Genomic DNA, 20976 nt, shown 5'->3' with positions numbered 1-20976 from the left:
CCCCGGTCTGGGAGGATCCCACATGCCGCGGAGCGGCTGGGCCCGTGAGCCATGGCCGCTGAGCCTGCGCGTCCGGAGCCTGTGCTCCGCAACGGGAGAGGCCACAGCAGAGGGAGGCCCGCATACCACCAAAAAAAAAAAAAAAAAGAATGTCTGTCTAACGCTCTCCCATTCCTCACCCTCTCAGAACTACCCCTATTTTTTTTCCTCATCCTCCTCCGCGGATTTTAAAATGACACCACTGTAGTTGTTTTCTATTAGTCAACATCCTAGAGCAAGATCTCCATGTAGCACCCTCCCAAGGGGTTTTCACCGTGTATTCTATGTAAATTGCATCCCTTTCCGGTCCCCTGGAGCTGGCCGCACGGACGCCACTGTGCTTCATGAGGAAACGTTATTACTCAGCTGTATTCACACTGAAGTGTCTGGAATCCTGCTGTTAGCGCACCACATTTATCTGAAGGAACCCATTAAAGGGAACAAACCTGAGAGGGAAAAAATATTCGGATTTTCCCCCTCACCATGGCTGAGCAGGAGAACCCCCTCCACGAGCCACCCAAATTAAATTTGGGGCGGGGGAGACCTGGCACTGGGGTGGACAGAACCAGGGTGCATGCTTGGGCTTTAAGAGGCCTTTGAAACCTTTGAAAGTCTGTGCTTTTTAAGAAATATGAGTGTGTGTGTGTGTGTGTGTGTGTGTGTATTTCTGAAGAGAAGGAGTTTGTGATCTGCCCCCCGCAAATGTAAAGAACCACTAGACTCTAGTCTCCAGGGCCTTTTCCTAGCCTCAGTTTCTGCTTTCTGTTCTGGTGGTAGAATGAGGGCTTTGGATGAGGAACTGTAACCCCAGTGCCTTCCCCATGTCCCCAAGTGGTAGATGACTGACTCTTAGAGTAGACAAGAGAAATCCAGGGACAAAATGGCTCAGAATGTCAGGGAACCCAGGTGTCATAATTGCTCTGCAAATATGGACAGGTCATGGCACTTCTCTGAGCAGGAGGCAGGGCAGAGGACTCCTCCCTTTAAGGGATGGAGGGTGGAAGGTTCAGGAGGAGAGGAAGAGGTGGGTGAGAAAGCCCTGCCTGCCCTGTAGAGGCAGGAGGACCCGCCGGCAGACAGAAGGGACAAGAGGGGATGTTGCCGCTTTGAAGTGGTTTCCTGCTTCATAAAAGCGAAAGGCCTCAGCTGGGCTGGGTAAATATTACGTTGGCCTCTGACCTCCCACCTCCCCAGATTGCTCCCCCAGCTTCCCATTTTTTTCTCCTGAGCTACAAACATACCTGAGGGAGAAGAGCCTGTTCTCTGAACTTGGGTGTTCTCAGCGGGAGCCCTGGCCTAAGCCAGACAGGAGGCCAAGGCTCCTCCCCTGTGCCCAGACCTGAGAGCCTTCTGGGTCAGCCAGCGCTGCCAGGTCTGGGTCCCCGCTCCACGCTGGTGGGTGGTGATGTTTTCCAGGAGAGAGGCGGTCAGTCCCCTGACAAGACTAGCCCTCTACCCTCACTTCAGCGGCCCAGACCTTGCTGGCAAGTCCCTTGATTCTCTGTGAAATTAAAACTGACACCGCTAGGGTTTCTGCTAGGCAAACACCCCCTGAGGTTTATCCGGAAATTAACAAAATTCAAGTCTAATGCCCCCCTCCGAGTGACCCCCAGGGTGTGAAGCCCTTCGGGTTCTGGGCCCAAGAACCCAGCTGTGAGAGACTTAGAGGAAGCCATCTGAACCGCTTGTGAAGCTGGGAAGTCACGCCTGGCACCCTCCGGCAGGAGGCTTAGTCCAACCAAGAGGGGTCAGAACAGATGGTCAGGAAGAGTCTGGTGTCAGGTTAAGGTCCTAATGCATGGGAACAAAGGGCCTTCCTTCACACTTGTAGCTCTTCCCTCTTCCTAAAAGCTTTCTCACCTGTTGACCAGTGCTCATCTTCCATTTGCTCCCGGGTCCGGGAGAGAGATAAGAGGGAGCCACAAGACACTCAGGGAGAACTGCTGCCTGCCCCGCACCCAGCACCTCAGTTTCTTCATCTGTACAGTGGGAATGAATGCTTTCCGTGACCCCCCAGTCTCCCTCAGTTGCCTTTGTTTCTGAAGCCGGGCATGGGAAGATAGTGTTTGGGCATTTGGAAGAATGACAATTGTTGCAAATGTATAAAATTATTCTAAAATTTAGAGCAGGAATACAGCCAAGCTAGGGATGTTTTTCTCCTCTCTCTCTCTCTCTCTGTGTCTCTGAATTTGTTTGGAATTTTCTGAGAAAAAAGAAGATTTTTATTTAAAGAAATCTGTGTGCTAAAGGTTTTGATATGTAAAAACAGATGAAGGGCTAAAGATTCAGTGAAGACTGGAAACTGAGAGGAAAACCAATGGTCATCCTGGCACTGGGGCCACATGCATGGTTTGGGGTTAGCACTAACCAGTGGGGCTGGAGTTTGAATTCTGAATTTGCTACCCTTGGGGCTTTGACGCCTTCAAGTCTAAGAGGAGAGATGAATGATACTGTCACAGAACTGGTAAGCTGGCATTTTGCTGGGAGTCAACCTCCCATGGCAGGGCAAGGGGCAGAGCTCATGGGCCCCTAGCTGCCTGCCTGCAAACAGCTTACACCTCTCTGCAGTGAGAGCTCCTAGGAGTATGGATATGAATGGGATGGACACAGCATGAAAAGTATCAGCAGGAGCTGGGGCCAGAGCCCAAGCTGGACCCCGGGGCTCAGGGATTCGATCCTTGGCCAGCGCTGACCCCTGGGCAGAACATAGCAAGATGTCTGGGGGGAAGCATCAGCTATCTTGTGCTAGCCCCAGAAACTCCCCCGGGCCCTCCCCGCTGCAGCACAGAGCCTCGTCCCTTGTTGGAAGCACAGAGCTTGGGAAGGGAGCTATGAGATGAGGGAACCCTGTGCCTTCGACAGCACTGTCCAAGAGCCAGCGGTGGAAAATGAGTGCGACAAGATGCCTTGAGTTTCTTTTCTAGAATATTATGAAGAAAACAGTTTGAATTACAAAAGAACGGGTGTTATACGTAGAATACTTGAGAAATGTTTCTGAGGATTTGATAGCAGCTTTACCCAGGCCCACATCATAGATGCAGCAGCCGAGTCCAGCCTGGGAGAGTGATTGCCCTGCATCACACAGTGAGTGGCCAGTCACGGTGTCCACCTGTGAGGAGGTGTGTTTGCCCCGGCCTGGCCCAGCACACTCTCTCCACCTGCCCAGGTAGCCACCTTCTCTTTCCGTTCTCTCATTCCCCGACCCTGTGCTCAGCGCTGTCCCCATCTCTCTCCCTTGGGTTTGAGCGGGCGTCCCCGAGAAGTGACCTCTCCCCTGCTCTGCCAGTCCGCCGGCCCTGGGACACCCCGATCCCTCTCTGTGGCGCTGGGCAGTGTGTAGAAAGGCCGCCCCCCCCTCCCTTAAGTAGCTCCAACCAGCTTTCCTCCATCCACCGCAGGCCTTGCTATTTTCAGAGTGAACGGCCCTGGCAAAGCCCAGCCACCCCTCCCTCCCCAGAGGCAGCATGGGTACTGCTTGTGTGGCGGTCGCTATAGACTCTGCATTCACAACTTGAAGAGGGTGAGACAATGACCCGAGCAGCCGCCTGCAGACTGTGCTGGCTGGGAGGCTGCCAGAGCAGGAGATGGGAGCCTGGGCCGGCCAGGGTTTGCCTACCACGCACCTGCGAGCTTTCTCAGGCAGCCGTGGCTGACCCAGAGGAGATGGGAGGCGGAATTGGGATCCAGAGGACCTGGTCCAGGCCACCTGATTGGCTTCTACCACAAGCCCCCAGCCTCCTTGGCCAAGGTTTCCGCCAGCTGTGTAGTCATTCCAGGCCTGGAGGAAATAGCAGGGCCCTGGCTCCTGAGGTGGCAGCCATTTGTGGCCTGAGGACGGGAAGAGGCAGAACGCTCGTCCAGGTAGAGACAAACAGGCCACTTCATCAGGAGCCTGCCCAGGCAGAAGAAAGGTACCGTACATTACTTGCAAGGAGATTGGAGTTGGCATAACGTGATTTACTTGGAACAGATGTTTATTGAATATCTACTATGTGGCAGGTATTATGGGAGGGAGGCAAGTGGCTGTCGCGGCTCTTGAGGAGCTTCCAGTGTGGCAAGGGAAACAGGGGATACACACAAATAATGTTCATGCAAGTTAAGTGTTGCGGGAACACAGGAGAGAGAGATTAACCAGAGCCATGCAACCCAGAAGGGGCCGTCTAGGGAGGGAGTGGGCTCTACATCATTTGGGGAATTCAAGCAGAGATTGGAAGGTGATGACCAGGTCTCAAGAAGGGATTACTGTGTGGAGCAGGAAGGTATAAGAGGGATGGCTGAGGTCCCCACCCACGTCCCAGTCCTCTAACCTTGAGTCTTTCTGTTTGCTGCTCAGTGAATTCAGTGGAGGAAAAGGCTCTTTTGAGAAGTGAGGATGAGTGTCAGGTCCGTGAGAATGACCCGCAGCTGCCGACCTGAATTCCACAGTAAACAGAGCTGGTTCTCACACCTTCATCCCCTTGACTCCCCTCAGAGCGGGGTGCCAGGAAGCCTGGGCTGGGATAAGCCCTGGCCTCCCCTGGAGCCAGAATTGTCCTAACCGTGTTAAAATGAGCACTCGGTCTACAAGCAGGGGCAGACCCGCGTGCGCGGAGACTTGGTGAGCTCTCTGCCTGCAAAAAGCTCTAACTTCTAATCATTGTCATAAACAGGACGGAAGCAGCTGCTCACTCCAGTCTATTATCAGCTTGGTTGGAGACAGAGAAATTTAAATGGCAGTGAGATGTTTAGCAGAGCAACGAAAAGTCAGTGTTAAAAATAAAGAAAACGAGACAGCTTGTTTCAGCTAAGTAGAAGGGTTATTAAACAGCCCTAAATTAATCAGTGATCTGCCAGGGTTGGGAATCAGAGAGCCACAGAGCCAGGGTAGAGAGCTGGGAGAAGATGGGGGAGAGCAAGTCAGAGGCAGGTAGGTGCTGCCTACGACCTCAGGCCAGGCTGCAGGGATTGTGGTAGCAAGGTCTTCAGAAGGGGAGTCGGCAAATAGTTTTCTGCCCCACTGATAAGAGCAGGTTGGGTGGGGAGGGGATTTTGGTACCCCAGCCTCTCCCCCTACAAAGCCCTGCTTCTGATTTCTTTCCATCTGCCACCACCCATGATATCCCAGGTATGGCCAGAGCCTGGCCTGCCTGCAGGGAGGCTGATCTCTGGAGTCAGGGGTCTGTCCTTGGTGATATCACTTGGACTCCAGCCAGCAGGGCAGCAGGGAGACAGGTATAACTCCAGAAGCCCCAAGTCCAAGGCCCACTTCCACATCAGGTACTTTCTCGAAAATATTTCACCTCAGGTCTACCTAAGTCTCCTCACCGGTGAAGTGGTGACGCTGACCCTGTTCTCTCCCTCACAGGCTTGCATATGGGGTACATTAATGGGATAACATACATGAAATTCTTAGTCAACTATAAGATCGCTGCACAAATGCTAGTTTATACTACAGCGGGGTCCCTTGGAGACTCAGGGCAAAACATCAAAAAGACTTCCCAGAGGGCGCGACAGGGGTCTGGGGGAAGCGGACTTGCCCGTACCTGGGCGGAGCCGCGGGAGGGGAGGCCGGGCCGAGCATGTCCCTAAGCACTTGTGCTCCCGCCAGGCTGGGCAGCAAGTTGGATCTTGAATCAATCACTCCAGGAGCATTTTCTTTGCTCTTTGACCTCAACATTCTTTCTCCTCCCGCCTCCCAACCTCCTGCTTCCCTCCTGGCTGTTTACCCTTTTCCAGGCTCCTCTCTCACACCCCATTCATCATCCGGGGCCAGATCCTCACTCGAAAAGTCTCTCATCTCCTGCCCAGGTGGCCGCATGCTACATCGGCCTGCGTCTCCCCCTCTCCCCCCCAGCACATTCTTCTCCTGGGGTCAGCCTCCCCGATAATTGTGCCCTCCGCTTCCCCCGCCAGTAAAGCCGCAAGGGCCTGAAAAGTCTCTTCTTGCCTCCCTGCTCACCCAGGTGCTAAGGGTCCTTCAGGCCGATGCACGTGCATTTTGGCACAGACAAGCCCCATAAGTGGACACACCTCTGCCTAGAGTGCCAGCCGCCGCAAAGTCTCCACATGTCTCTTTTAACCAGCGCCACCCGCAGTTCCCTTGCTCCGTGAGTGTGTGCAAGTGTGAATGCGCCTGTTACTTAAGAGAGGCTGCTTGACAGCTCAGGATCTTTTCTGCAAAAGCTCAGAGTCTCAGACAAAGAGAGAAAAATAATGGAAACTGAAGGTGGGAAGATACAGGGTGGGAACACAGCCTGCTTAAGAAGCTTCCTCATAAAAAGGAGTTACAGCTTTTTATTCAAAGGCAGGCTGTTGATTCAGAAAAGCCCCAGAAAGAGACTTCCGTGGTGGTGCAGTGGTTAAGAATCCGCCTGCCAATGCAGGGGACACGGGTTCAATCCCTGGTCTGGGAAGATCCCACGTGCCACGGAGCAACTAAGACCGTGCGCTTCTGAGCCTGCGTTCTAGAGCCCACGAGCCACAACTACTGAAGCCCACGCGCCTAGAGCCCGTGCTCCGCAACAAGAGAAGCCACCACAATGAGAAGCCTGCGCACCACAACGAAGAGTAGCCCCCGCTCACCGCAACTAGAGAAAGCCCGCGCGCAGCAACAAAGACCCAACGCGACCAAAAAATTAATCAATTAATTAAAAAAAAAGAAAAGCCCCAGAAAGAAGGAGAGGCAGGGAAGATACCAGAGAGGAATTTCATCTGACGTGCTGACCAAACCCAGAGGAAGAGCCCCCCAAAATGTGGAGCTCAGCCCGTACGAACAGTTCTCAGCATCTCCTCGTCCAATGGGCCAGCTTTCCTCTCTTCTCCTTTCCTTCCTCTTTCCTGCCAGGGGCACCTGGATAAATCACCGAGAGTGCCAGAAGTGGCCTTAAATCACTGTCAGGGTCCTGAGAGGAGGGGGTGTGCCCTGGGTAGCATGGGGCCCGGGGGAACTGGAGGAATGGCTGCTCGGGACCAGCAGCACCCAGTTTCTCCCCAGAAGCCTGGGTCTGGGGAGCTGGGAGCTGGTCCCCAAGCTCCACGCACAAGAACCACCCCATCACCTGGCTGAAACAGAGCCTCACTTGTCGTTGCCACCATCCAGGGCAGCCACTGTTGCCAAGGAGATGATGCCCTTGTACAGTGTTTCTCCAAAAACAGAAATAAGAGTAACTGGTGTTTATTCAAAACTGTGGAGTTTACAAAACACTTGCACATCTCTTTTCTCTTCGATTCTCACCACAACCCTGTGCGGTGGCCTTTTACAGTTGAGGAAACTAAGACTCTGAAAGGTCAAATAACATGTTCAAGGTCAGGGAACTAGTAAGTGGTAGAGCAAGACTTGCGCCCAGGTCTGCCTCCAAAGCCCATAGCCTTTCCTCTGCATCCGCTGCCTGGCAACATGTGTCATGGTGAGTTTGACCTCCTCATAGGAGAGCCCTGCTCCGAAACCTTCCTGGGGGAATCTCACCCCACCCACTCTGCTTTTGATCACTTTATGTTGTCAGCTGACCATTCATGATTATGTGCTTTTCGTATGATCGATGATAGTGTATGCTTCACGGCTTCTTGCCAAGACTTTTCCTGCACCAGCCCTGTCTGCATGGGGCATTCTTCAAAGGAGAGCTGGCATCTTCCCACTCTGCTCCATCCTTCTCCCCACCTTATCCACCTAGCCAGTGACATTTGCTCTTCACGCAGTGGGCTCAAGATGAACCACAACAGCCAGGATCCTTCCCAAATGGTTCACTCCCTTCTTCACTACCTCCCAGAGATCAGTTATGACAAATCATTGAGCCAAGTGTATTAGTTCAGCCATGGCTTAGAGCAGCCTAGCAGGTGAGAAAAACATATGAGCATCCCCCCTTCCCTCTCCCCTGCTCTCCAGGATTCAGACTGAGTGCAGGACTGAGTAAAAGGCATCATGCCACCCCTGTACAGGATGCCAAAGATGCCCTCAGAGAGCTTCTACTTCAATGGGAAGATAGGATAGTCACCTGAAAAAGAGAGCCTACACTACCATGCAATGTGTGCTAGAAACAGCAATTTTTGACTTTGGAGGAAAGACAGGGGTTGGGGACAGGGAGGGCCTAGAGGCTTCCTGAGATTTTGAAGAATGGACAGGGTTTAGACAGGCAAAGAAGAAAGTGGAGATGGGCATTCCAGGGAGAGGGGACCACAGAGATAAAACTGTGTGAGGTGTTCTGGGGACTCGGCAAATGAACCAGTTTGTTAGGTGTGGAGCCACCCGGGAAGAGGTAGGAAGGGAGGCCAGAGAAAGGCAGAAGAGCCAGCCTGGGAGGACTTGAACTTGGGCACTTAGCAGTCCCGAGTCTGTCTGGGCAACAGCAGCGAGCCAAGGAAGGTGTTTTCTAGGTGGATACCATCCTTTGGCCCTATGCCTGGCAAAGTTAGTCAGAGTTAGTCCTCTGACACACAAGAAATGAAGCAGAACAAGGCACACCTTTTGCAGGAAATCTGTGGCTGAATCTTAGCTGCCAGTGGCCTTCACTGGGGTCCATCACAGTGGAAGACCTGGATGGTGACTGTGCATGTACATTTTCAAGGAGGCAACACCAGGCTTGCTAGTAAAGAGGACCACTCTTTTGAACTTTGGGGAATCCCAACTTCTGGAAACAGACAGCATTAAAAAATGCACCTTGATCTGGCACTAATGGCTGCTTTCCCTGACGCAAGGACAAGGCAAGCAGCAACGGGGAGTGCCCCTTGTCCCTAGAGTCTTTCAGTGGCTGCCATGGGGTAGAAAGCATGAGGGTCTGCAAGAGAAACAAGAAGTGCTCTCACCTGGAGACTCCTGGGGGCCGTTCAAATTCTTCTTCAAGAGGAGAAAGATAGGACAGCTTCCTGGAAAGTAAGTGGCATTTAGGGCCATTCCACAGCCCGAGAGCTGGGATAAATGTCTAGGGCTTTGTTTTTTTACTCCCCCCTCTCTTTTTCTTCCTCCCCCTTCCCCCCCACTGGTTAGAATTGGAGCCCTGTCACTATTCTTTGAAAACATTGCCGTTAATGACAGCATAATATGCCATTATTTAGAGTAACTGTAATTTATTTAACCCCTTAGTTGGGTACTTTCCACCCTGTTTCCTGCTCTCCTGCCCCATTTCTATCGCAGAGTCTTTAGCTCTTCCTCGTACAGTAAGCATGGGTGAGAAGGCAGGAGAGATACTTCCAGGCTCCTCGGAAAGATCATGTGGAATTTCCCTGAAAGGTGACCGCCAGCCAGCAAACCTCTTGCCACAAAACACCCACGCACTCCACCTTGTAATGGATAACTCAGCCCTGGCCACCTCCACCCTCAGCCCTGTTTCTTTACCAAAATAAAATGGGAGCCTCAAGTCTTGACCTTTAAAGTAAAGTACTTGCCAAGTCTTACTTAACGTTCTCATGAGTCTTCCCAGATCAGGGACAAGAGGGTTTGGTTGAAGAATAAATTCTAAATATCTAGGTGATGTGGAAGAGTGGGGAAAGCATGGGTGTCAGAAAGTTCTGCTTCCTAGTGGAATGATGCTAGTTACTCAACCTCCCTGAGATTCCATTTTTTCACCTGTGAAATGGGGAGAATAATACCCATCTTGCGGAATAATCACAAATTACCCATTGTGTATGCAAAGAATCTAGCATTGTGCCATATAGCAGGTGGTTAATAATTAATAATAATGATAGCTGCTCCTCTTTATTATTTTTGTCATAGAACACAAATGGAAATTGCTATCATTATGCTATTCATGACCCTTCTGGTATGAGGTCTTCTAATGTAAATTTGGACTTGATTTAGCAAAGCTAGATCCCCGCTTTTATTCCTTTGCCAGACTTTGGAAGGAGTCTGAAAACTCCCCTTCCTGTCCTTTAATCCCATAATGCTTACCAGCAGAGCAACCCCATCACGAGGATGGTATGCATATGGTCTGCCTAGAGTCAGGGGACCAGTGGGGTGACCTTTCTAGGGGCCCCATAGTGCAGAGGGCAGGCGCGCCCCCAGTGCCCACAGCTTGGAGCCTCAGAGGCCTGCTAAGTCGCAGAAATTCTTTCTGCCCCAGGGGTGAGGTAGTCATGGCAAGGCTGGGCTGCGCCATCCCCTAGAGGGGGTTGAAGAGGGGGCAGAGCCCACGGAAGGAGGAGGGGGGAGGGGTGGCGGGCCGGCAGCTGCTTGAAATTGATTGCTCTTGTAGTTTAGTTTATACCATGGGCCCTCTCCGCGCTGCCCGGGTGGCGACCTTTAGATAATAAAGGGAATTCTGGGAGATTTCTGACAGGCCCGTGACATATGGGGCAGGTCTGCAGGGTCAGGCGGTGTATCTCCCTGCTCCCGGCCCCAGGGTAATGAATCTTGTTTTGACTTGGCCAAGCCAACCCAGCCAGCACCCCAGAAAGGAGTCCAGCCCCTCCCCTCTGCAACCCTTCAAATAAGCGCCTGTCTTTGGAACCCTTCATAATTCAGGGAGACAACTCCAAACTTTTATAGCCTGTGAGAGGAGAGGACAAACACTGGATGTTTTGCTAAGGCCCTGGGAGAGCTGGTGTGGTTTCCAGGGCTTGAGCAGAGCCCACTGGGAGACCTGGGGGAAAAAAGCCACCAGAAAACCCTCCCTGATGTGAAGAGGCAGTGATCCCTGCACAGGCCAGAGAAGGAGCTGGGGTGGGAATGGAGGACGATGGCTCCCTGGGAGTCACAAAATATCCCCTATGTCCCTGGGGTCTGGCAAGTGACACATGGACTCTTCTGGGCAGGGGGAGGAGGGGGCAGGGAGGCAAAATGGATCGGAACTCTCTGCAGGACAAGCACGAGAGGTGAGAGACTGGCAAATCCCAGTTTTAATCCCACCGGGGCCAGAGCTGGGAGAGGCAGTACAAGTGCATTCTCGGGGCCACTGTGTTTAGCTGGGTGAAAGGGGAAGCATGTTTTGCTGCCTTCGGTTCTCACAGAGATGTTGAGAGATCTACATCTCGAAGTGTGTTGGCCCTGTGATGGCTTCTCCCCAACCCCTCGCCACCAACACCCGTTTCTTTCAAGGAACAATTCCCAAGCCAAGATGGTGGAATGCACCACTCCTCCCAGATACATTCGTTTGCTAGGGCTGCTGTCATGAAGTACCACCATCTGGGTGGCTTAAACACCAGGAGTTAATCGCCTCACAGTCTGGAGGCCAGAAGTCCAAGTGTGGCTCCTTCTCATGGTTGTGAGGGAAGGGTCTGTCCCAGGCCTCTCTCCTTGGCTTGCAGATGGCCATCTTCTCCTTGTGTCTTTTCACGTCTTCCCTCCATGCCTATCTGTCTCTGTGTCCAAATATCCCCTTTTTATAAAGACACTGGTACATTTGGATTAGGGCCCACCCTAATTATCTCATATTAATTTAATTACCTCTATAAAGACCCTGTCTCCAAATACAGCCATGCTCTGAGGTTGCGGGGCTTAAGGCTTCAACATATGAATTTGGAGGGTGCGTGAGAGCAGGGGTACACCTGTGATCCTGCCTTTCGTGCCAGGAGCCAACCTCTGACTTCTCCTGCCCCCTGCCTTGCCCACCGTGCCATGTGAGACGCAGAGACCCCCTCTCTGTCATGCACTCACGTGGGATGCAAGGGCCTTGCTCCCACCGTCTGCCTGAGCAGAAAGCCACACGCAGTGGCTCGGGCAGCAGCCCTCTCACCACCTGGAATATGGGTTCTTCCCTTACTGCTGATCAGTGTTAGGGCCTCCCCAGATTTCCTTCACTCAGTCCTTGGTTATTGGAGATTGGATCTGATTTATCCACCAGTGGGGAAAAAAAATTGCATGGAAGGACAAGCAGGGGATCTCCCTTCTCATAGTTAGGGAAGTGACTGTGTCGATGTTGTTACCAAAAGTTGCCTGGACATAGCGCGGGGGGGGGATGCGGGAGGGGCGGGGAGCATCGTATCGTCTATTTCACTTTCTCAGAAAAGGTGCCAAGAGGCCATGTAGGCAGAGGCCCGTTTTCCTCCTCTGTCGCCCCTCACCTCCCTTCTCTCTCGCTCTGGGGCGAGGTGTAGCCACTTAGCTTCACATAACACACGGAGTCTGGGGGAAAAAATGACATTCGATTAATGAAACAAACGCAGCTGGTATAGCAGCGACATCTAAATTGTTCCTTTGGTCCCGTTATTTTCCGTAGGAAATTCTTCCTCTGCCCAGGCCCCCTCCCCTTTTCCCTTTAAATCGCGTGCATGAAATACGCTAATAACAATCTTGGTGTCTGTGCCTGAGTGACAGCTGAAATAAGAAAAAGACTAATCGTACCTCCTGCAGCCCTGTCACATGGAGATTAAATGGGTCTCTCTCCCACCCCTCCCTCCCCACCACCACCTCTCTGCCCCAATCTCTCCCCTCTCTTGTGGTCTCTTCTCAGTGAGCATCATATGGGCATTTGAATAATATATTATAGGCGCCATCAGGGTGACAGTGGGGGAAAAAATCAGCTCAAACCCATGATTACTCCTTCCATCTAATAATTATTTAAATACCAGATAACTCCTTTCACACTAATTGAGGCCTTCCAGCTGTCGGTGTTACCCGCGGCCTCTGCGCTTGCCCTGGCACTCACCTTGTGCTACCCAACGTGCCTGGACTACCTCTGAGGTCGCTGTTCGACAGAGTGACACTTGGAATGTTTGCATGTACCGCCCCAAAGATGACACTAGGACGGGTCCTTCAAGATCGTTCCATCCACAGGGGATGAGCCGGGGCCCCAGCACTGTACATTTAGACATTTTATCCTCATGGACTTTAATTCATAGAAATCCTATACCAAAGGCAGCCTCCTTGGGTCATTGGGACCAATCCCCTGCCTCTCAGTAAAACATATTCCTCAACAGCTGTCGGGAAAATTCAATGTCAGAAAATTCCACCATCTCCTTGGCAGGATGCCCCAGGGATCCTCTCTAGATAGGATGTCCCCCTGGATAGCTCACTCTAGTCCCTTCTGCTGCATTTCTAAGTCTTTGAGAAAAAGAAGCTGCCTGTGCTGGGATAACATCTGACCTGTCTATGGGGTTGTCTACAACCCAGAGGCATATGGTACAGGACATCTTAGCCCCCAAGTCACAGTATAGGTGCCATTCTTGTGTGTGACAACTGCCTGGACCTGCCTGGCCTGGAGGAGGTCATCCCCCCAACACAGAAGGGAGCCATTCCGGTGTCCCTGTCACTCCCCTGCCCCTTAATCCGCGCATCCTTGAGTCTGCCCTGCACACCACCTCCCTGTCCAGGCCCAGTGCCAGGCTCACTTCTGCCCATCAGGGGGCCGCCACGATCAAAAGGCACCTTCTTTCCCCAAAACAGGGCAGCCTCGAGGCAGAACATAACTGACTCCCTGGACTGTTTCGCCTACAGCAGAGGAAGCAATGGACCTTTGGTCACAAGGTCTAGGTTCTGATGGAAACCTGTCCCTGAGTCATGTTGGGTCACCTTGGGCAATCTGTTTTCTTTCCATGGGCCTCAGTTTCTTCATTTAAAAAAAAAAGAAGTGGACTGGAGTAATTTTACAGCCTGCTCCAGCACTGGCCTTGAATTCCTGCTTTAAAGGTGCCACTAATTAGAAGGGAGAGCTGGGGGAGAAGATGGACCTTTCCCTGCCCTGGGAGAGGGAAGAGGTTGGGGAGAAGCCCAGGAACAGGTGCTAACTCCTCTGACCTCACAGCCCTCAGTTTTTGTTTGTTTGTTTTATTGAAGTACAGCTGATTTACAATATTGTGTTAGTTTCAGGTGTACAGCAAAGAGATTCAGTTATGTATATATACTTTTTCAGATTCCTTTCCATTATAGGTTATTACAAGATATTGAATATCGTTCCCTGTGTTTTACAGTAAATCCTGTTTTATATATATTAGTAGTGTGTATCTGTTAATCCCGTACTCCTAATTTGTCCTTTTTCCCCTCCCTTTTCCCTTTAGTAACCATTAATATGTTTCCTGTGTCTGTGAGTATGTGTCTGTTTTGTATATAGACTGATTTATTTTTTAGATTCCACATATAAGTGATATCATGTACTATTTGTCTTTCTCTGTCTGACTTACTTCACTTAGTGTGATATTCCCTAGGTCCACCCACGTTGCTGCAAGTGGCAATATTTCATTCTTCTTTATGGCTGAGTAATATTCCATTGTATATATGTACCACATCTTCTTTATCCATTCCTCTGCTGATGGACACTTGGGTTGCTTCCATGTCTTGGCTGTTGTAAATAGTGCATAGCCCTCATTCTCATACTTACCGTATGGATCTTGGCTCCTCAGGATCCTGGCTATGTGAGCCACCTAGTAGGTGCAGTTGTATTAATAGGCATGTTTTACTGTTGTTGTTATGAAAACTGTCACAGCCAAGATGGTGCTGGTGATGACAGTGCAGGTGGTGGTGATAATGATGGTGACACTGATGATAGAATGATGGAGGATACTGATGATGGAAGAGCTACAGATGGGTCCAAGAGTGGGAGCTCTACCATCATGAACTTTTACTCAGTTTAGCAAAATTGTATCCTGATCCTGACTCCTCTTCCTACCTCCTCCTCCTTCCTTTTGCAATAAGGGAGGCCACGTAAGCGTAGAGGCATAGTCCCCCAGATCTCCTAAAAAAAGGCAACAGAGCGGGTCACAGGAAGGAAAGGCTCCTGCACTGAGCTGAGCTGGAAATGCCTAATTGTCGTTTCTTCCCTGCTCCGCCCCTGATGCCTGCAGCAGCTGATCAGGAAGGTATTAGATGCCTTCACTAGCTGTCACCAACACCTGCCTCCGGAATCCTGATCGGGGAGATGGTGTCACCAGGCCCTCCAAATAAAATATTTAGTGACACTTGCTTCCCAAAGAGGAAAGCGTGGCCTCTTCTTAGCATCAGGAATGCTTTGCGTGCTTTGCTGATAGGGCAAGCATCCCGGGGCAGCATGTCCTGGTTTGAGACTTGGGGTGGGGGAGAGGGAAACTGGTAGGTGGACAGCCACTTGGCAAGTTTGGCTCTTGAGAATGCATGTGACACAGTGACTTCACGAACTAGACGGAGAGAGGAGAAGGGACAGGAAGGAGGCATCGTTGAGAAAACCCCTGAGGTGGACACTAGCGGAAAATTGGGGTTAGGAGGAAATGCTAGGTCTACAAAGTCATAGGCATGTGTTCACTGGCTTCTACCAAAGTCATTCTAAGACCGACCCCGGAATGGATGGAGATCAACAGCTGGGAATATTGAGAAATAAATTATTACTAATAAAGTCTAATGTCTCTTGAACACTTATAACAGGCCAGGCGTTGTTCTAAGTGCTTTATATGTATTAAATGACTTCATCATAATAATCCTATGAGGTAGATGCTAGTGCTAATCTCATTATATGTAAATAGTGAGATAGCATCAGAGAATGGCTAGGTACCTTGACCAAGTTTACACAGCTATTATTACCTCTGAATCCATGCATCTAAGTTCAGAGCTCATGAGTCTAACCATTACACCACACTGCCTCTCGTCAGAGGTACAGAGGTGGGTGCCCTTCCCCCTTACTCTCAATTCAGACAGGAGGCTTGATCCTTGCCAGCTGGGCCCTGCTTTGGAAGAGCTACCTGATAGCATCAGCCTTGGCATGGAAAGGCAGGGGCTCTCAACTCGCTGTTGAAGTCAGTTGTCTTTGTGAATTCCAAGGTGGAATGCAAGCCTCCCCTGCCACCCCTGCACTGCAGAGACCACGTCTCCTCTTGACCCTGACGCACTAGTGCCTACTCCTCCCAAGTGGGTGATCTTTGAGTGCCACGGAATGAATCTGCGTGGCTCGTCACCAGGAGCAGTCTGTCCCAGAGTAGACGCTCATTGAGGGGTGAGAGGAAAATAGCCCGGTTACTGGTCTGTTGAGAGCTCTGAACTTACCCAGCCTGAGCCAGTAGGACAAAAGAACCTCAGCTGCCATCGCAGTCATAGACTCTAGAAGCTGAAGCAGGCAAGTCTCAAGGTATCATTTTGTCTGAATGAAGAAATCTTAAGAACTGGTTAATTCTAACATCCTTTATTTTACGATCAAGAAATAGGCTCAGGTTGATGCCAGACCGGTCTAAAGCGATACAACTCATGGGTGACACAGGCAGGATTTGAAGCCAGGGCTCCCCGGGTCCCTCACTCTTCCTCCTGCCCCATGACTGCATGCCTTCTAGCCACCAGGCCAATTTTGCCATTCATACTTCAACTCTCAGGATCCTGTACCTCCGCCGGGCTCCCTGCAGGCTGCAGAGAGGCTGTGTTGGGGCTTGTGCAGTAGTATGCTAGAGACGATCACCTTGGATCTATTCCCCTTCCTCTGACGCATGCTTCCCAGTTTGTGCCCCTTCACTGGGCCAGGGAGGGGATCAAAGGTCTGCCCACAGTGTTCATTCCCATGGAAAGGAAGAATACGAGCAAAAAGAGAAGTCAGGAGGTCTGGCGGGATTCCTGAAGTGCAGTCTCCCGGGGAGGCTTCAGTGATAATAATAACTCCGTAAGTTAAGCATTCACTGAGTGCCAGCTCCCATGCTAAGAGGTTTCCCCGCGTTATCTCATTTACTCTGCTGACAACTCGAGGGGTTGGTGCTGTAATTATCCCATCCTACCAGAAAGGGGGATGAGACCGGACTTGCCCAAGGTCCCAAATTTCTTCCCCAGTTCTGCCCAACAACAAAAGCCACTCACTGTTTATTCATACTGTGTCTCTGGAGGATATCGGATAGGGAGGTGAGACAGTTGATCTTAACCTCACAGTTGTGTCCTTTGGTGTCACCACTTCTACTGGGACCTTTTCCCTCCAGCCATGGGCTAAGCATGTATGTGCATGTACGTTCTGGGGGAGGCAGGGTGCGCTGCCCACAAACTCGATGCCGGAGTGTCTCACAGAGCACTGTCTAAAAGGCACAGCCCAAGCGCATCATGGTGATGATTATAATCTCACAGCTCCTCGGGGACACACAGCCCTCCACCTGTAGGCAAAGGAGCTCTCCTACCCAGAGACAGGGGCACGCACAGCCCGGCCTCCTGCCGTTCCCTGTCCAGCTGGAGAATGTGAGGATTCTGTTATTTCCTTTCCACAGCTCCTCTTGAGGAATTCACGTCCTGCTACTGGCCCCGGGACGTAGCTAAAAATAACCTCCGATTTTCAAACCGAAAGCTCTTGTCTGTCGGGAGGCTTTGCCGGTGAGCACGTGGGGCCGGAAGGGCTGTGTCAGAGTCGCTGAGGTCAGCCTGGGCCTCATGCCGCTGTCGCCTCCCTCTTTCCAAGGAAGCCCGGGGCCTGATGGGTCACACCAGAACAGCACCCCGGTGGAGCCCGGCTGGGGGAGAGCCGTCAGGTGGGGCCTCCCTCTGGCACCATGGTGGCTGTCAGGCGTGGGAGGCACAGTTGAGGAGGACGAGGGAGAGTTTCTAAAGACACAGAGCAAAAGCCATGTGGATCCTGCAGATGGCATCTGTTTTAATTCCAACCCAGTCTAGCCAGGTTGGGGGCGAAGGGACACAGGACTCTCCTAAGCCGCCTTGGAGCACATTCTTAATCCTTGGCTTGAGTGTTTCCTCTCCTGCTGCCCCATCGGCCCAGAGTTCTGTCTGGACTTGTCTGAGGAAGTTGTCAGACACTCCATCCAGCTGGAGGAAAGATCTCTCTGCGAGACAGCCTGTGTGCTCCGTGCCGCTGCCACTGCCACCGTGGTCCCTCCCTCTCCATAAAAGTCCGGAGCAGTGCTGTCAGAGTGATGGGGCAGGCTCCACTCTCTACCCTCTGCCTAGGAGTCTAGAGAAGCTCTCGCAGGAACACCACCTTGCCCCTCTGGGCAGCTTCCTTGGAATAAGGAGGAAAAGCTGTGGAGCCTGGGGGTTGGGAGGGCAGAGAGGGAGGAAAGAAGTCGGGGCAGGAGGACTGATCAGGCTGGGGCAGGCAGCCTGAGGTTGACCACATGGAGCCTTAAACAATCACAAGGCCCCAGCAGTGGCTACAATGAGCCTGACCTTCAACTTGCCTCCCTTTGCTCCTCTCCACATCTCCCAAACCCAGAACCCTTGCCCAGGTGGCTGAGGCTGGACTCAGCCAGCCAGTCCCCGTGAGTAAGGAGGCCAACTCCCCCTGTGCTCCACCTGCAGAGAAGCAGAAGTGGAAACAATTTCCCCAGGACCTGGCACCCCACTTACTGGGGAGGCAGTGGCTGATGCCCTCCTGTGCCAAAGAGGAGGGGTGGGGGCTTGTCCGCCCTTCTCCCTGGGACTCTTCAGGCTCCTGAATAGCACCTGTGGGGATCCCAGTCCTACCTCACACTCCGAACAAGTTTTAACCACTAATGATCAGGGATTCTTCATTCTAGAGAGGCCGAGGGGCAGCGAGAGGCACCGTGGTTCGGGAGGACCAGCTCTCCTCCTTCCCTACAGGGGACAGAGCATGAAAGAGTAAGGAAGCCACCAGGGTGAGGGGCTGGAAGTCTGAAATAAGAAGGAATTTCATTTGTGGTATCAGACTCGGAATAGCTGCCTGGGAGAGCCTGGGAGAGGGCCTTGCTAACCAGCTTTAACAAGACAGGAGAGATTTCCACTGGACTGGGAGACAGCAGGAGGACAGACCCAGCGACTGGGTGGGGAAGTCTGGCTTTCGTTCCGACACCGGGATCAACTGGCTGGGTGAACTCAGCCGTTTAACCTCTCTGAGAGATAAAAACGATATCTGAAGAGGACAGAAATAGAGATGCTTTGTAAAGTTATAAAAAAAAAATTCATTTTACAGCGTAAAGCCTGGAGACCAAAATAGATAATAGGATTCCCTGAACATCCCAAAGAGGGAGAAAGTATGTTAAAAATAGAAAAACTGAAATACAGAAGAAAGAGGCTCACAGAGCTAGCCGGCACTGGGACCTGGGTCAAGCAATCCTGTTCACTCCTCCAAGGGCTTTATTTTCCATCTGACCCCTCTGCCTTGTGTTTTCCAGAACCATGTAAGGGCCAAGCCAGGAAGGCGGAGTACGCGAGCGCTCAGAGGCTCTGTCTCCTGGTCCCCGCCCGGCTCAGAATGGAACAGAGGAGGCCCTGGCCGCGGGCTGCAGAGGTGGACGGCTGGCCTGTGGTCCTGCTCTCCGCCGTCTGCGTGCTGCTGGCACCCCCGGCGGCCGGCATGCCCCAGTTCAGCACCTTCCACTCTGAGAACCGGGACTGGACCTTCAACCATTTGACGGTGCACCGCGGGACGGGGGCAGTGTACGTGGGGGCCATCAACCGCGTGTACAAGCTGACGGGCAACCTGACCATCCAGGTGGCTCACAAGACGGGGCCGGAGGAAGACAACAAGTCGTGCTACCCTCCGCTCATCGTTCAGCCCTGCAGCGAGGTGCTCACGGTCACCAACAACGTCAACAAGCTGCTCATCATCGACTACTCCGAGAACCGGCTGCTGGCCTGCGGCAGCCTGTACCAAGGGGTCTGCAAGCTGCTGCGGCTGGACGACCTCTTCATCCTGGTGGAGCCGTCCCACAAGAAGGAGCACTACCTGTCCAGCGTCAACAAGACGGGGACGATGTACGGGGTGATCGTGCGCTCCGAGGGCGAGGACGGCAAGCTCTTCATCGGCACTGCTGTGGACGGCAAGCAGGACTACTTTCCCACCCTGTCCAGCCGCAAGCTGCCCCGCGACCCCGAGTCCTCCGCCATGCTCGACTACGAGCTCCACAGCGACTTCGTCTCCTCCCTCATCAAGATCCCTTCCGACACCCTGGCCCTCGTCGCCCACTTTGACATCTTCTACATCTACGGCTTCGCCAGCGGGGGCTTCGTCTACTTCCTCACCGTCCAGCCTGAGACCCCCGAGGGCGTGGCCATCAACTCGGCCGGAGACCTCTTCTACACCTCGCGCATCGTGAGGCTCTGCAAGGACGACCCCAAGTTCCACTCCTACGTGTCCCTGCCCTTCGGCTGCACGCGGGCCGGGGTGGAATATCGCCTCCTGCAGGCTGCTTACCTCGCCAAGCCCGGGGACTCGCTGGCCCAGACCTTCAACATCAGCAGCCAGGATGACGTGCTCTTCGCCATCTTCTCCAAAGGGCAGAAGCAGTATCACCACCCGCCGGATGACTCCGCCCTCTGTGCCTTCCCCATCCGGGCCATCAACCTGCAGATCAAAGAGCGCCTGCAGTCCTGCTACCAGGGCGAGGGCAACCTGGAGCTCAACTGGCTGCTGGGGAAGGACGTGCAGTGCACCAAGGCGGTAAGGAGGGCCCACCTGCTCTACCCCTGATGCGGCATCTGGCATTGCACACCCCTTTGCACACCCTGCCCGCAGACCACCATGGCCTGAAGTGAGAGAGGTGCTCAGGCTCACATTGCCAGGTGGTCCCCATAACGCAGAGTCTGATGATACCAGACACTTGAGGCATGTTTGTTGATCCGCGGGGTCATTCCCAATGTAGACTCAAGGGCCTCTATGCCACCAGCCACTGTTGTAAGCACCACGGTCTTCAGAGGTGAACCGTACAACACACAGCTACTTGCCCTCATGGAGCTTTCATTAGTGAGGCAAGACAAACTAATACATAAAATATGTAGTCTCTCAAATGGTGACAACTGCTTTAGGGAAAAATAAAGCACAGAAGTGGGGAGAGGCAGTACCCACGAGGACTGGTTCATTGAGAAAGCAGCATCTGAGCAAAGAATGAGGAAAGTAAGCTATGCAGGTATCTGGGAAAGCATTCCAGAGAGAGGGAGGGAGTAGCTCTTGCAGAGAATGCAGGGCATGCCTGGAGTGTGTGAAGAAGAGCGAGGAGGCCACTACAGCTGGACCAGAGCATGTGGCAGAAAGAGTGGTTGGAGATGAGCCAGTCAGAGGTAACATGCACCAGATCCTGTACATACAGGGCCCTGTAGGCAACTGTACAACCAAGTGAAGGGGTAAAGTAGGCAGGTAGATATGTAAGCTGGAGGAGGGAGAAGGGAGTTGAGCTTGACTGATCATTTGAAAACTG

At 52.4% G+C, this 20976-nt stretch overlaps 1 protein-coding gene across 1 annotated transcript in view; it reads left to right on the top strand.

The window, feature by feature from the left end:
- LOC114485218 (plexin-A2-like) overlaps positions 1-20222 on the top strand; it is a gene marked incomplete at both ends in the record, with an annotated part of 26614 nt that extends 6392 nt beyond the window's left edge. The window contains one exon of the mRNA XM_055083287.1: positions 18955-20222. Within this exon, the coding sequence (XP_054939262.1) occupies positions 18955-20222 (1268 nt within the window). The remainder of the gene's footprint in view (positions 1-18954) is intronic.
- Between the last annotated feature and the right edge of the window lie 754 nt (positions 20223-20976).

This window comes from Physeter macrocephalus, unplaced genomic scaffold (assembly GCF_002837175.3).
Source record: "Physeter macrocephalus isolate SW-GA unplaced genomic scaffold, ASM283717v5 random_749, whole genome shotgun sequence".
In the NCBI taxonomy this organism is placed as follows: Eukaryota; Metazoa; Chordata; class Mammalia; order Artiodactyla; family Physeteridae; genus Physeter; species Physeter macrocephalus.
Note: the sequence above shows the minus strand (reverse complement) of the source record. Positions and strands in the feature narration are given on the sequence as shown.